This window comes from Thalassophryne amazonica, unplaced genomic scaffold, assembly GCF_902500255.1.
Source record: "Thalassophryne amazonica unplaced genomic scaffold, fThaAma1.1, whole genome shotgun sequence".
Lineage (NCBI taxonomy): Eukaryota > Metazoa > Chordata > Actinopteri > Batrachoidiformes > Batrachoididae > Thalassophryne > Thalassophryne amazonica.
The window spans coordinates 1,259,888-1,277,530 of record NW_022986231.1 but is presented as its reverse complement, the minus strand read 5'-3'; the positions used below and the strand labels follow the sequence as shown (position 1 = coordinate 1,277,530).

Here is a 17,643-nt window from a genome sequence, read left to right as displayed (position 1 = left end):
TTTCTCCACTCACAGAAGCCAAACGTTCTTCCAGAGTTGTGTAATTATACTACAATAGTAGAATATAAAGAAGGGGGGAAAAAAAATAGACTATATATTCGTCAATCGCAATTATTTGTCTGACAATTAATCATCTCCAGAAATTCCTAATCGTGACAGCCCTACTTGAGATCAGAGCGCAAAATACTTGAGGATTTTCGAAATGCGGTGTTTTCTGTATCGATTTTCTATTGCGATAATTGGGTTTTGCGCAAAACCAGAGGTAATACAATTATTATATTATTTTGGTTGGTGGTGTGCCGCAGGATTTGGTAAATATAAAAAGGGTGCCGCAGCTCAAAAAAGGTTAAAAATCACTGGATTAGATGATGATCTGAAAAACCAACTGGCTGAATGAAACTCCTGCGTATTCTGTTCCTGAATGAGTGTGACATATAAATCTGGTCAAGCCTGGCAGCAGACACCACCCCATCTGAAACCCGAACCCATGTCTGTCCTGTGAGTGTGCGACCCTCCAGGTGTCCAATAAATCCACCTCATGAAAAAAACAGCCAGTGAGGAAACCAACTGCAAATATGGCTCCTCACCTCCCGATCCAGTGACATATCTACAGTGCAGTTGTAGTCATCACCTCCCAACACCAAACAGTCACCAGGATCCTGCTGAACTAAAATGTCCCTCACCTGTTTGAATAACCCCACCTGCTCCGAGCCCTCATTTTGTGCGTAAACATTTGTAAACGCAATGGTTAACCCCTCGACCTGAGCCCTGACCAACAGAACCTGACTCTGCACAATCTCAGTGGTGGATAAAACAGTGATGTCAAGTCGAGGAGAAAACAGAACCGCCCCTCCAGCACGGATGATGGAGCCATGACTTTGATAAAACTGTCCCCTCCACCACCGAGCCCACTCCACTTCGTTATCCATATCAGAGTGAGTCTCTTGCAGGAACAACACCTGTAACCCCTTTTGTTCAAAGTGCTCAGAGACCAAAGCCCTACTCAGCCCGTCCCTGCCACTGTTCTTGTTCAAAAAGCCCACCTTCAGATGCTGCATGTGGACTGAGTGGAGAGAGAACAGAGAGAAAGACAGACAGAGAAGAAAGAACACCCAGTGAGACACACTCAGCGTCTATCTGATGGATTTACGACCCGAGACCTCATCCCCGCTTGGACAGAGATTCCTTCCCCAAAGCAATGATGCGTTTCCTCAGTCTGTACCGCTTCTTCTCATCCAGCAGGTCCAAGCCAACAAGCTTCCTCAACATTTTAACAAATTTATCAAATTTCTCTGTATCTGGAAAATAATCCGCAACTCTCACTGACTTACCAAATGAATCATTCAGGAAGCTGGTGATGTCCAGCAGCGTGTACAGATCACTGCTCTGAGAGAAGGAACCGGTGGTGGACATGCTGGAGTCCGAATCATAATCCATGTCATCATTCATGCTTTGACTCCGTGGGGGTTTGGGGTCCGCTGGGCCCAGTGTCTCCCTGTAAGCCCTGTCCAACAGTGACCGAGGACTCACCCACAGCAGAAACATCAGCGTCGACCACAGAAGGAGAGACAGAAACGTCAACTGGACCAACCTCAGAACCGTCATTCACCGCAGCATCAGTCAACCCAGAATGTTCATTTGTCAGCTGATCAGAAGTTACACTGACAGCTTCAGGCTCAGAGACACCCTGCTGTGGAGAAACATCCTCCTCCTGCATGCTGGGCTCCTCAAATGAACGTGACACCAACACCACGTCTCCGAGGCCTAAGGCCCCGGAACCGGACCTGAGGCTGCCGACACGACGCCCCGACACACTGCATTTGTGCGGACACATGAGACGTTTGTGACCAACGTCTCCACATTCAAAACACTTCATGCATCCTGAACCATAAACCATGTAAAAAGAGTCTTCATGTTTGACTCTGAAGGACACCTCCAGAGTCTGGGTTGGACAGTTCAGGAACATGAACACCTGACGACGGAAGGACTGAACGTCCGATCGTCTTAAAACTGCTGGCAAACTTACCGAACCTCTGCAGCTCCCGACTGAGAGCCTTGTTTGAAACAAATGAAGGAACCTCGGAAATAATGATTTTAGTGGACAGAGCATAAAGAGGAGAAGCCTGCAGATAAACCCCACTTTCAACAAGCTGAGCAGAGAAACGCTTCTCCGACAAAAAACCACCACGGCTCTGTTCATCCTGGACGCAAACATTAAGTTCTCATGTCCGACCTGCTCACCAACAGCCAGGAGGACATCCTCCACAGACACAGCCGGGTCAGGGACCACCCTCACCCTGTGACAGAGCGAGAGGGCCAGTGCGGACCCAGACGCCATCCGCACCAAAACCCGCTGCAAAAACCACATGCAAACCAGTCTAACCAATGAAAAACAACCAACAAACAAACCGAAAATAAACACAAACCACCGAAAAGTATGAACAAAAAACACCACCTCACCTGAACTGTGGCACACTCTCACCTGCAACTCTCACACGCACGAGAGAGAGAGAGAGAGACACACACACACAGAGAGGGAAATCACACTTAGTAGGAATGAGCAGGAATCAAGCAGAATCAGTTGGAATGGGAATAAAAAACAAAATTCGAGCCACAATCAGGAGAGACAGATATTCCAACAGCTGTGTAAGAATACCGTTCGAATACTTAGAATGTGGGCGGAACCCGCCTTGAATGATTCTTGCACATTCTGTGTGCATTAGCTTCCAAATGCAGTTCATATGTAGGTGGAACACAGTAGAAATACCTAGAATGCTGTTAGAATGCAGTAGGAACATTAAGACTGCACCTCGAATGCCGTACGAGTGTGGTTCGATTATCACCCGAAGTCTGGATGGAATGCAACCAAGGCTGTCGTTTACTCTATATTCAAGACCTGCTGTCTCTCTCTTCTGAATTTCAAAAGACATCCAACCTACGAACTGAAATCATGTAAACCAGATTCTTCTGATTATTACATTACTATAGTGTACATAAACACGAGCGATCGGATTAGTGCGGTCATCAGATCACTGATGTGCACAGCTGTTATCAGTGCAGCCACCAGTAGTAATCCCTTAAAAGGCATGTCACACTGAAAGGAGTGAAGGAGTCAAAAAGACAAATGGGCAAAACTATGTTCACTGTCAGATAAATATAACAGTGGAACAGGGTTGTGTGAGCATGCAGATATACAGTACCTTTCAGTGCAGGGATGATCAATTTGTACTTTGTGGGAGTGGGGGGGGAGTAAATGGGGGTTTCTGGCATTATTTATAAGTCCAGCTGTGGACAAAAGAAGCTGTATTTGTGTCTTGGGCCTTTGGTCCTGATGGACCTCAACCATCTGCCAGAGGGGAGGGGTTGCTTGTTTCAAAGACGGTCATATGTGTGCCATATATAGGCATACAGTGTTGCTATGGAAACCCTCGCTGTCCTTGTCTGTAGAGCTCCGCTGAGAGCGCTGCCCTGCTGCTGTCCCGGTTATAATAAAAAGGCTTTATTTAGGCTGAAAGTAGCCTGTGGACGCCGCATACTTTGACATGATTCTCTTTTGTTGACTGTGACTCACTGTTTACCCACCTGTTCCTGCATGCTTTGCAATGGGTCCCCCGGGACCTAGTCCCAATGCAGGGCTCTAGCAAGAGGTGGAGTCCGACTCATCTGTGGCACATTCGGGACATGCTGCCAGAATTTGCCATGCCTGCCCATCTCGATTACGCCTCAAACGCGATGAGAATGTTCAGAATGCTGACGGGATGCCGTCGGGATACTTAGAATGCACTTCAGCTGCCGTTCGATGATTTTCCACTTCAAACGCACCGTGAAAGTTTTGAACATGAGCTAAACATTCGGACTAGCCACAGGAATGGGCCCGACTGTTTGGAATGCACTCAAAATGCAATCGCAGGTTAGGAATGCACCTCGAATGTTCCACAATGTAGACATAATTTTCATTCCGACAGCATTCCGGCTCATTCCGCATCAAGGGTGACAGGGGTTTAAAATATCTCCAAACAGGATGTTCTGAATTAAGGTCTTTATCGCCACTGTTTATTATCCATGAACTTTAACTTTCACATCTTCATCAGCTTTTTATAGACGTCGACCAGATTTACGAGGTTTATTAGAAAACTAACCGGCAGTTTTATTAAAAAAAAAAAAACTATATGGACTTGAATCACGTGCGATTACACCAGACATGCTTGAACCCTCATGCGTGAGTTTTTTCACGCGTGTCGGTGACGTCTTCCACCTGTGGGCAGGCTTTGAGTGAGCACTGGTCCAGCCCTCTCGGCTGAAATCCTTTGTCTGAGACGCTGCTCGAGACGGCGCGTGTTGCTTTATCAAACTTTTTTCAGGGCCTGTGAGGGATATCCGAGGGGACACTATTCGAGAAATTCTGCTGGTTTTCGGTGAAAGGTTTAACGGCTGATGAGAGGTTGTGGAGTTTCTTTCGTTTTAAGGACAGCTCACAAAGTGGATCGGCGCGGCGCAGTCGGAGGTGGCGTCCGTCTGGCTGTTTCGAGCTGAAAACTTCCTAATTTAAGGCTCTGTTCACCCAGGACATCGTCAGAGAACAGAGAAGTCTCAGAAGAAGTCGGCATGAGGAGTTTATGCGGACATTCCACTGTTAAAGGAGATTTTGTATTGAAAGAACGTGCGGGCAAACTCGCAGAGTCGGTTCCGTGATGACGACGCAAATCCATCTGCGCCGCGACAGGAAAAACACCTCCGTGTTGAAAACCATTTGTAAAATTCAGGCGGCTTTTGATGGCTTTCAACAAGTGAGTATCTGAGATATTGTTTAACAGCTGGGCATGTTCCAACTTGTCCATTAAGGTTTTTCCTGTCGCGGCCCGACATGCTAATCTGCCCACACGTTCTTTCATTACAAAATCTCCTTTAACAGTGGAATGTCTGCATAAACTCCTCATGCCGACTTCTTCTGAAACTTCTCTGTTCTCTGACGATGACCTGGGTGAACAGAGCCTGAAATGTGGAAGTTTTCATCTTGAAACAGCGAGACGACGACGCCTTGGAGCGCAGATCGCCGTCAGGCGCCGTGGGCCGTCCTTAAAGCGACACTTACACACCAAAATCTCTAATCAGCCGTTAAAATTTTTACCGAAAACCAGCTGAATTTATCGAATGGTGTCCACTCAGTTGTGCCTTACAGTTTTGAAAAAATTTTGATCAAACAAAGCAGCAGTCTCTGAGCCATTCCTAAACAATGAAAAAAAAATCGACGAGAGGGTGGGCCACTCCTCACTCAAAGACTGCCCACAGGCGAATGACGTAACCGACAGGCGTGAAAAAAACTCTCGCATGCCCACGAGGGTTCAAGCATGTCTGATGTAATCGCACGATTCAAATCCATATGGTTTTTGAAAAAAATAATAAGGTCGGATACTTTTCTAATAGACCTCGTATTTTCAGAAATAATACAATAACTTTGAATGAAGTAATTAAGAGACGGATGTGATGATACACCCTCTGCATAAACAAATGTTACTGTCCACAGATACGACATATTTCAAAATTAAGATCCCTTATGACAGAGGCTGCTGCATTAGATCCATTACAAGTCCAAGAAGAATCAAGGTGATGAGCAAGTGAGCGGGGGACCTTGCTGCCCTGCAGGATTTTAAACCATGATGGTGTAATGTGTTTTGTGACTGTGGTCCCAGATCTCTTCGGGTCATTGACCAGGTCCACCCATGTAGTTCTGGAATGAAAGGCAGCAGTGTGACGCTTACTTTGACTGCTGCAGTGACGGCAGCGGTGGCTGCGATGCTCAGTCCCTGCTTGCCGAAGTTCACCATCGTCTCATAGCTCCTCTCCTTGGCTTGCACGATGTACTCATCGATCTCCTGCAGGCACAAACAAAATCAAGACCTCTTCAGTTAACACCAACATCTAACTGACGACATGAATAAACAGGTGGAAATTTCACTGTTTTGGAGGCAAAGTTGTACATCAGTGTCAAAGGTAATGAATTAAATGGCAACTTTGTTTGTGCCCTGCACTCTCGTTTACGCTGAGATTTCACCCCCCACAAATAGCACTGTGGGGTCAAACATGCCCCAAATGCATTTGCACTGTGCACTGTAGACTGTACACAACAGATCAACAATATGACCAGATCACCAGCTGTTCATTTTGTTTGTTGGTGAGATTCTCATGTGAACAAACATGCATGTAAACATAATGGGAAATGTCGAGCTCAGCAAAAATGATCAAGGTAAGGTCCATATAGTACAGTGGAGCAAAAATGTATTTAGTCAGCCCCTGATTGTGCAGGTTCTCCTACTTAGAAAGATGAGAGAGGTCTGTAATTTTCAGCATAGGTACACGTCAACTATGAGAAACAAAATGAGAAAAAAAAAATCCAGGAACTCAAATTGTAGGATTTTAAAATAATTTATTTGTAAATTATGGTGGAAAATAAGTATTTGGTCACCCACAAACAAGCAAGATTTCTGGCTCTCACAGACCTGTAACTTCGTCTTTAAGAAGCTCTTCTGTCCTCCACCTGTTACCTGTATTAATGGCACCTGTTTGAACTCGTTATCTGTATAAAAGACACCTGTCCACAGCCTCAAACAGTCAGACTCCAAACTCAACCATGGCCAAGACCAAAGAGCTGTTGAAGGACACCAGGAAGACCACCAGGCTGGGAAGAGTGAATCTACAATAGTCAAGCAGGTTGATGTGAATAAATCAACTGTGGGAGCATTTGTAAGAAAATGGAAGACATTGATAATCTCCCTCGATCTGGGGCTCCACACAAGATCTCATCCCGTGGGGTCAAAAATGATCATGAGAATGGTGAGCAAAAATCCCACAACTACACGGAGGGACCTGATGAATGACCTGTAGAGAGCTGGGACCAAAGTAACAAAGGCTACACACTACGCAGAGAGGGACTCAAATCCTGCAGTGCCAGGCGTGTCCCCCTGCTTAAGCCAGTACATGTCCAGGCCCATCTGAAGTTTGCCAGAGAGCATATGGTAGATCCAAAAGAGGATTGGGAGAATATCATGTGGTCAGATAAACCAAAATAGAACCTGTGAGTGAAAACTCTACTGGTCATGTTTGGAGGAAGAAGAATGCTGAGTTGCATCCCAAGAACAACATACCTACTGTGAATGGGGGTGGAAACATCATGCTTTGGGGCTGTTTTTCTGCAAAAGGGGACAGGACGACTGATCCATGTTGAGGGAAGAATGAATGAGGCCATGTATCGTGAGATTTTAAGCCAAAACCTCCTTCCATCAGTGACAGCACTGAAGATGCAACATGGCTGGTTCTTCCAGCATGACAATGATCCCAAACACACCGCTTGGGCAACAAAGGAGTGGCTCCGTATAAAGCATTTCAAGGTCCAAGGCAGTCTCCAGACCTCAACCCCATAGAAAAATTTGTTGATGGAGTTGAAAGTCCATGTTGCCCAGCGACAGCCCCAAAACATCACTGCTCTAGAGGCGATCTGCATGGAGGAATGGGCCAAAACATTTGACCTCTGTCAATGCCAACAAAGGATATGTTACAAAGTATTGAGTTGAACTTTTGTTATTGACCAAATACTTATTTTCCACCATAATTTACAAATAAATTATTTAAAAATCCTACAATGTTATTTCCTGGATTTTTCCCCCTCATTTTGTTTCTCATAGTTGAAGTGTACCTATAATAAAAATTACAGACCTCTCTCATCTTTCTAAGTAGGAGAACTTGCACAATAAGCGACTGACTAAATGCTTTTTTACCCCACTGTATATGGTAAGGCTATACAGTCATTGTGTCAGGCCTAGCTGCATCTTGTTTTTTAACCTTCTCAGCAAATAAAAAAACACTCAAAAGACGTCAGTCAATCTCAGAGGTAAGGATACATAATAATGGTCAAAACACAGGACTCACAAGGAGACTAATGATATTCACTTAGGAACACGGGAAAAAAATACAAGAAAACAATGGAAACACGAACAGAATAAGAGAAAGGGGAACTGAACCACAATAACCTGGCAGGTGATGTGAAAAGCAATGCCATTTAATGGATGTCAGCCTATTAATGGCAAAAAGGCAAAGACATGTAAGCTTGAAGGTTAAACCCTACCACACAACTGTGCATGCATTTTCACACCTCACCCGTCGAGCTGAGCTACAAAATGTACTAACTGTTTTAACACAATGCAGTTTTGAAAAGTGAACACTGTAATTTAGCAATCTGTATAATAGGCATGGGATGATATGATTTTTTTCTATCATGATTATCTTGGCCATAGTAATTGCAATTAACGACAGTATCACAATAATTAATAAACATTGTATAGAAGTTTAAAAAGGCCTTAAAATGCTGGAATCACAATAGTACATTTTATCACAGGCTAAAACTAATTTTTTTATTGTATAGTTTTTTCCTACGGCCCAATATCAACTGAACTTATACGAAATATAAAACATTATCTGTCCAATAAAGTTCAAAGGGCATTGAGGTGCAAATAAATGAGGATTGTGATAAACGATTATCGTGATAATAAAAAAATAGCCTCCAGGTTAAAAATACTTTTGACAGTGAGCACATTTTACACATTACTATATTCACATGAACAATTTTTATATTTATTTATCCGGCAAAATAAGCCAACTTTGTCAAGAGTCATATATTCAGTGAATGAAAATGAAACGCACTGCGTAGTTTGTTTTGATGGAGCTCATCTCGACACGTAACTGTTGATCTACGAAACTCAACTCAACCTTTATTTCTAAAGCATGTTTAAAATGACAGCAGTCGACCAAAGTGCCGTAAATAATTTATAAATGGACAACAAGTTACCCCCAATCATAAGTTAATGAACTAAGAATAATAAAATTACAACAGGCAATAAAACAAACAAAAGACAAAGTAACATAAAAAGTAAAATGTAGTAGGAAATAATTTAATTAGATTTAATTTAATTTATTTTATTTACATAGCGCCAAATCACAACAAAGCTGCCTCAAGGCGCAACGCATAAGTAAGGTCTAACCTTACCAACCCCTAGAGCAAGCACACAGGCAACAGTGGCAAGGAAAAACTCCCTCTGATGATACTGAGGAAGAAACCTCAAGGAGAGTCAGACTCAGAGGCAGGCATTGACATTAAACTTTTTAGTGTACTTGTCCATAGGACAAGTAACCCTGGCAGTTTACTTGTCCTATAGGGAAAGCTGGTTGTCTGAACAAGCGAGTGCCGCAGGCGCGAGCAGCGTGAAGCGTGTCACCTTGGGGTGTCTGGGGGAATGCTACCGTGGAAGTCCTGATTTTTACACTTTTTCATGAATTGCTTCTCTCCTGTGAGGGTGGTAAAATTCAATTTACAAAAAATAAATTTTATTACATATTGCATGCATAGCCTCTAGCCTTTTAATCTGTTAACCAAGACATAGCTCATAATGTTTCTCTCCTGTGATTGTTCATAACTGGGGAAAAAATTAAAATAATTGGTAAATGCCAATATGCATCTGCTTCTCTTATGTTGTTTTCTGAATTCATCACTGTTCGATGCATAATCATTTGCCAGCATGTATTTTATAAAGCAAATCATATTCTTTTATTTCAACATTTAAAAATGACTTACTGGTCCACAATTGAAGGAAAATCCTGACAGACATGGCAGTATATTGTGTTGTCCTCTTCCTTGTGCCCCAGTCATGGATAATCCTGTGTCCACCTACTCACAAACTTCCTCTCTCTTCCTTTCTCTTCATACCTCTTCTTTGAAGCTTCTACACTTGCAGGGGTTGATGCTTTGCATTTGACTGGTGTTTTCCCTGGTATCTGGCCCAGTTTCAGAGGTTTTAAAAAAGACATTCTGTTCAATATATTCTTCAAAAGGCATTGATGCGATGTTCTTTATCTAATGTTTCCCGCCACAGCAACTCACAAGAAGATGCTGCGAACCCACACTCCATACAGTGGTCTCATGCACACATGATACAGGGTTCTCCCCAGAAATTTTTAGTATAGCGGTGCTGTGGGCAATTATCACCCGAGGCGGCGCACGTTGCAAGTCATTTTGACTGGTTTTAGATGCACTGAAAGCAAGAATAATAGATAAATTACACTTATGTTGTAATATCAAAGTTCTTTTTTGTATTTTTCTGTCTATGTTAAGAAAATAAATGACATTGAAAAGTTTCAAAACATATTAATATTTGATGGACATAACATTTTCTCTCTTCTTTAAAAATGACACACTGTACCTTTAGTCCAGTAAGAGTCCAGGCAGAGTTTTTCTGTCATGTTGACAGTTTAGGTTTTATTTTTTTTTCCAACATTTTTGAGTGGAATTGAATATTTATTAAAAAAAAAAAAAAAAAACAATATAACCCCTAATTGTCTTGTTTGAACAATCTGGATTGAGTTCGTTGTCAAATCAGAATCAAATTTATTGCCAAGTAAGTTCCTACATACAAGTAATTTCATCTGGTGTTATTGGTGCAGAAACAACAATAATAATAAGAAAATGAAAAAAATTATTCTGGAAGAAGTAAAGGAGTAAATTTGCTCTTAATGATGAAATCCTGGATGTAAAACTTTCTGAATCAGTTTTTCACACTTTACTGTTTCACTGAGGCTGTGTGGAGAAAATGGTCGTTCATTAAAATTGCTTCGCTGCTTTGTTACAGCGTGTGGCGTCTGATGTTCACACTTCCCACCTCCCCCTCCCTCCCTCTCTCTCTCTCTGCCTCTCTCTCCTTCCTTCTCTCCCTCTGTGTATGAGGGAACGAGAGACTCTTCACTCTCACATCGTATGTGAGCAAACTTTGGAAACATGAAGGCTTTCAACTGTAAAATAAAGCCTATAAATCAATTTCTGGAGCTATGCAAGCAGAAGGAGCTCTTTTTATTTGAAGACTGAGTTTTTTTTTTCCCCCACTGTGCTCTCTGAGCTGCAGCCTGCTGGCGGGGGAGGGACGAGTGGGCAGTTCAGCACAAACAGCCTGGCTGGATTTTAGAAAACTACCTGATAGCAGAGCAGAGTGTGACGGCGCTGTCATAACACTGTGGCGCGGCGCCGTTGTTCCATTGTCTGGGAAGAACCCTGTGATATCATGTTTTCCAATTGTCTGCTGTGTGGAGAGTGGCGGGAAAAAACGAAGACGCTTTCTCGCGAGGTGTGAGACAAGACGTGATGTAAATAAGAAAACAAAAAGGCGGCGGTCAGGTATTTTGGTTCCGAGCGATGAAAATAAAGAATTTGAACGTTTTAAACTAAAAAAATGCCAACAATTTAGAGCATACTGCTTGTCCGATCACATCAACAATTGGACAAGCCTTAATGTCGATGGTAGCTCAGAGGAGTGACCCCTTAAGCCCTAGAAACCCCTTAAGCCCTAGAGCCTATTTCACCAAAATCACATACCCATACATTATGATTTGTTTCTCAGCTTGTACAAGGTCAAAAATGCAAAAGTTTGGATCAGCTAAAAGACAGGTCCTAGGAGATGTTGTGGTGTATGTTGGTGTCATTGTATGTTGGTGTCAGCATAGGTTAGTTATGAGTGTTCAAATGTTCCAAAACGGGGCAAGTCCCCAAATTTGGGGACTCTAGGGTTTAAGGTTAAGATTTAATAGGTTAGCACTCATCCAAGAGATGATCGCATTTCAACACGATCCCGAACAGAAAGTCCACAAACTCATTTATAAAGTCCTTAATATATTTTTATATTTCGGTGGATGATAAACAGCGCAAAGGAAATGACAGATTCGGTTCAAAAAGCTGCAGCTCAAAGCTGCTGTGACTTGTTGCAGGGTGGGACAAATGGCACTGAAGTTCGGATTTAAACACAAAGGCTACGCCACCACTGTCCGTGGAGCGGGGTGAGCTAAAGAACAAACAATGAGATGGAAGGAGTTCAGAAAACGGCATATGGTTACCAGCATGGATCCACGTCTCCGTCACACACACAATATCCAGTTTGCGGGACGTGAAGAAGTCATTTAGAGAAAAGGTTTATTTGCCACTGACCTCACGCTTAGCAGGGCTACGCTCAGGTTCTGCTCTGAGCCAGATGATGACACAGCTCGTCTCAGCTGGCGGAGGTTGCTGTGGTGAGCACCATGGCGCGGGCGCCGGCTTAAAGCTGACAGGAAAGCGGGATCAGAAGTCCAGCCAAGGGCGACGACTCCAGGCAAATGGGGGGGGGTTGACAAGACAGCCAGTGTAGATGTTCCGTGCCAGATGATGAGGAACGTCCACCAGCACAGGAGTGTTTGCCGAACAAACAATGAGCCATAAGACAACAATAAAGCCTCAGATGAAGCTTTGATTTTGAAAAGAGTTAAAAGCTAAACACTAAAAGCAAACAAAACAGTAATAGAGCGGGGCAGATGGCTTGCCAACATGGGCACCATCGTTTCCCTCCCAACACGGGTAAGCTCAACTCGACGGGGGCGCTCATCTGGACAGAACACCAGAAGAACCACAGCATGAAGAAACTAGCAACCGTAAATTTTGACAAAGCTGGAACAACAATGAAATTAATATGAAATTATGATCATAAGAAGTTAGTATCATAAGAAGTGTGTTGGGGGACAGAGACAAGAAGACACAAAAGGCATGTAGAAAAAAAAGACGCAAACAAGAGGAAATAAAGCAAAAACGATTAGAGCACATCAAACTGAAAAATATAACGCAATGCTAAAATACCCTCGGCCATATGAGCATTGTCTTCGTTATAATTTGCAGTTGTTTAATTTGTATCCCAGTACAAAGTATGTTGTATACATACAAATTATATACCGAGTTGTGCTCAAGCATTTATATAAACCTAGAAGAATTTTAGATTTTTTGGCCATTTTTCAGAGAATGTGAACAATAACACAAAAACGTTTTCACTCATGGTTAGTGGTTGTGTGAAGCCATTTATTGTCAAACAACTGTGTTTACTCTTTAAAATCATAAAGACATCAGAAAGTACTCAAATGACCCTGATCAAAACTTTACATACCCTGGTGATTTTGGCCTGATAACATGCACACAAGTTGACAAAAACAGATTTGAATGGCTACAAAAGGTAACCATCCTCCCCTTGATCTGTTTTATTATAATCAGTGTGTGTATAAAAGGTCAGAGGTTCTGGGCTCCTGACAGACCCTGGTATCTTTTATCCAGTGGTCACCATATATATAGAAAAATTTTTAATTTCTGGTTTCTGAGTCATAGAGAAAGCAAAATAATTGTCGAAGAAAAGGTAACTGAACTGTATAAAACAGGAAAGGATTATGAAAAGATATCCAAAGAACGGAGAATGGCAATCAGCAGTGTTCAAACTCCAATTAAGAAATTAAAAATGAGGGATTCTGTTGGAACCAAACCACAGTCAGGCAGACCAACAAAAGTCTCAGCAACTGCTAGGAAAATTGTTCAGGATGCAGAGAAAAACCCACAAATAACTTCAGCTGAAATACAAGATTCTCTGAAAAAAGTGGTTTGACTGTTTCAAGATGCAAAATAAGAAGGCACTTGAACAAAAATGGGCTGCATGGTCAAGTCACCAGAAGAAAGCCATTAATACACAAAATATGCCACAAAATATCCCACTTACAATATGCCAAACAGCCCAAAGAAAGTCATTTGGAGTGATGAAACCAAAATTTAACTTTTTGGCCACAACCATAAACGTTACATTTGGAGAAGCATCAATAAGGTACACCATTCCTACTGTGAAGCACAGAGGTGGATCGCTGATGTTTTGGGGATGTGTGAGCTACAAAGGCACAGGAAACATGGTCAAAACTGATGGCAGGATGAATACAGCATGTTATCAGGAAATACTGGAGGAAAATTTGCACTCATCAGCCCGGAAGCTGTGCATGGGATGTACCAACATGACACTGATCCAAAACACAAGGCCAAGTCAACCTGTCATTGATAACATCAGAAGAAAGTGAAGGTTCAGGAGTGGCCATCTTAGTCTCCTGACCTCAATATCATTGAGCCACTCTGGGGAGATCTCAAACATTCAGTTCATGTAAGACAGCCCAAGAATTTACAGGAAACTGAGGCTTTTTGCCAAGAAGAATAGGCAGCTTTACCAGCAGAGAAAATAAAGAGCCTTATCCACAACTACCACGAAAGACTCCAAGCTGTCACTGATGTTAAAGGGGGCAAAACACTGTATTAAGGACTAGGGTATGTAAATTTTTGATCAGGGACTTTTGGGTAGGTTCTGTTGTCATTATGATATAAAAAGAGTAAACACAGTTGTTTGCCAATAAATGGCTCCACACAACCACTAACCTTGAGTGAAAAAATGTTTTTGTGTTATCAATCATATTCTCTGAAAAATGGCCAATAAATCAAAAATTCTGCCAGGGTATGTGTGTGTGTATAAACGCAACACTTTTGGTTTTGCTCCCATTTTCTATGAGATGAACTCAAAGATCTAAAACTTTTTCCACATACACAATATCACCATTTCCCTCAAATATTGTTCACAAACCAGTCTAAATCTGTGATAGTGAGCACTTCTCCTTTGCTGAGATAATCCATCCCACCTCACAGGTGTGGCATATCAAGATGCTGATTAGACACCATGATTAGTGCACAGGTGTGCCTTAGACTGCCCACAATAAAAGGCCACTCTGAAAGGTGCAGTTTTGTTTTATTGGGGGGGGGGGGATACCAGTCAGTATCTGGTGTGACCACCATTTGCCTCATGCAGTGCAACACATCTCCTTCGCATAGAGTTGATCAGGTTGTCAATTGTGGCCTGTGGAATGTTGGTCCACTCCTCTTCAATGACTGTGCGAAGTTGCTGGATATTGGCAGGAACTGGTACACGCTGTCGTATACGCCGGTCCAGAGCATCCCAAACATGCTCAATGGGTGACATGTCCGGTGAGTATGCCGGCCATGCAAGAACTGGGACATTTTCAGCTTCCAAGAATTGTGTACAGATCCTTGCAACATGGGGCCGTGCATTATCCTGCTGCAACATGAGGTAATGTTCTTGGATGTATGGCACAACAATGGGCCTCAGGATCTCATCACGGTATCTCTGTGCATTCAAAATGCCATCAATAAAATGCACCTGTGTTCTTCGTCCATAACAGATGCCTGCCCATACCATAACCCCACCGCCACCATGGGCCACTCGATCCACAACATTGACATCAGAAAACCGCTCACCCACACGACGCCACACACGCTGTCTGCCATCTGCCCTGGACAGTGTGAACCATGATTCATCCGTGAAGAGAACACCTCTCCAACGTGCCAAATGCCAGCGAATGTGAGCATTTGCCCACTCAAGTCAGTTACGACGACGAACTGGAGTCAGGTCAAGGCCCCGATGAGGACGAGGAGCATGCAGATGAGCTTCCCTGAGAAGGTTTCTGACAGTTTGTGCAGAAATTCGTTGGTTATGCAAACCGATTGTTTCAGCAGCTGTCCGAGTGGCTGGTCTCAGACGATATTGGAGGTGAACATGCTGGATGTGGAGGTCCTGGGCTGGTGTGGTTACATGTGGTCTGCGGTTGTGAGGCTGGTTGGATGTACTGCCAAATTCTCTGAAACGCCTTTGGAGACGGCTTATGGTAGAGAAATGAACATTCAAGACACAAGCAACAGCTCTGGTTGACATTCCTGCTGTCAGCATGCCAATTGCACGCTCCCTCAAATCTTGCGACATCTGTGGCATTTTGCTGTGTGATAAAACTGCACCTTTCAGAGTGGCCTTTTATTGTGGACAGTCTAAGGCACACCTGTGCACTAATCATGGTGTCTAATCAGCATCTTGGTATGGCACACCTGTGAGGTGGGATGGATTATCTCAGCAAAGGAGAAGTGCTCACTATCACAGATTTAGACTGGTTTGTGAACAATATTTGAGGGAAATGGTGATATTGTGTATGTGGAAAAAGTTTTAGATCTTTGAGTTCATCTCATACAAAATGGGAGCAAAACTAAAAGTGTTGCGTTTATATTTTTGCTGAGTATATATACACATACATACACACACACACAAAATATAAATGCAACACTTTTGTTTTTGCTCCCATTTTTTAATGCAAAGATCCTAAACATTTTCTATATACACAAAAGACCTATTTCTCTCAAATGGTGTTCACAAATCTGTCTGAATTTGTGTTAGTGAGCACTTCTCCTTTGCCGAGATAATCTATCCCACCTCACGTGTGGTATATCAAGATGCTGATTAGACAGCATGATTATTGCACAGGTGTGCCTTAGGCTGGCCACAATAAAAGGCCACATGGTGCTCTATGGAGAATGAAACAGCACAGATACAGATTCAGTGCCCTGAGGAGAAAAAAATAACCAAAGAGGATGGGTTCACTGTGAGGAGCAAATAACATGGAGAGAAAACAAAATGAAAAATAACTGAAAGAAACGCAGTGCGCCAGCACGTGAACTGTGACAGGGACTGTGTAAGGAAAGGTAAAAATAACTTGGTCATGACAGGAACGAGGCCTTCATCGGCAATCGGCTTGTAATGCCTCAGTGGAGATTAACGCCACCAAATGACTGCAGGCTAAGGTAAGCAGCTAACTACATGAAAGGTTGTTTTAAATGTCTCTTTACATTTAGTGAGGGAAACATGGGGAGAACACACTTCTAATCACAGTTTCACCTGTCCAGTGGTGACAGCACTGTCATTACATCAGCTACGGTTTAGCACATGAGGGTGTTGGTGTTCTGCATCAATAGTGCACAGAACAGCTAAAAAAAAAAAAAACAGAGCCCAGGTTGGAAAATACGGGAGTTCCTCTAATCACCAAGTTGAGTGTGATGCCGTTAAGTGACTTGTATTTGTGCATGTGTGTGTGAGATCTGTTAATATGTGGAAAGGTAATACACATCCGGATCTTAGAAACAGTAACAGTGTAATAAAAGGCCACCATGAAAACACTGGGAGCACAATTATCAAACGTGCCATTTGTAGCTGGAAGGATGACTTACCTTCTCCTTGGAGGACAGCAGGGGGTGCAGACACTTCCTGTAAATAAGGCTGGCTCCTCTAGTGTATGGAGACAGCAGCCAGATGACAAATGCAATCTTCAGTTCATAGTACAGAGGAAACCTACACACACACACACACACACACACACACACACACACACACACACACACACACACACACACACACACACACACACACACACACACACACACACACACACACACACACACAGTGAACACCAGCATCATCACTAACAGTAACATTGCATTATCAGCCAGAATTTACCCTCCGAAAACACTCACTGTCTCATCTTCACCCGTTTATCCTGGATCGGGTCGCGGGCCTCCTAAAACAGTTCATCCTAATTATACTACAACTTGAAATATAATTTCCATTCAAAGTATGTATTCTGGGTCCTGAATGCATTTAAAGCAGATGTTCTTCGTAACTTTGGATTCAATTTACACACCATTTTGGCCTACAGACAAATCATATTACTGGGCGGCACCTTTTCAATTTGGCTGAGATTAGGTATAAAAACTGAGGAACGTTTTTTTTTTTTTGCATCATTTCAACAACTAGTTGACACTCCCTAAGTTCATGTTTTTTACGAACCACCAAGTTCACAATTTTTCAATTTCAATTTCATTTATATAGCGCCAAATCATAA

The 17,643-nt window shown here is 42.8% G+C and overlaps 1 protein-coding gene across 2 annotated transcripts in view; it reads right to left on the bottom strand.

The window, feature by feature from the left end:
* The window catches only part of LOC117505613 (receptor expression-enhancing protein 3-like), a 95,062-nt gene that overhangs the window by 33,030 nt on the left and 44,389 nt on the right, over positions 1-17,643 (bottom strand). For both annotated transcript variants that reach the window (XM_034165195.1, XM_034165196.1), the window contains exons 4-5: positions 16,973-17,093; positions 5,760-5,873 (exon numbers count right to left, since the gene is read on the bottom strand). In XM_034165195.1, coding sequence (XP_034021086.1) covers positions 5,760-5,873; positions 16,973-17,093 — 235 coding nt within the window. The remainder of the gene's footprint in view (positions 1-5,759; positions 5,874-16,972; positions 17,094-17,643) is intronic.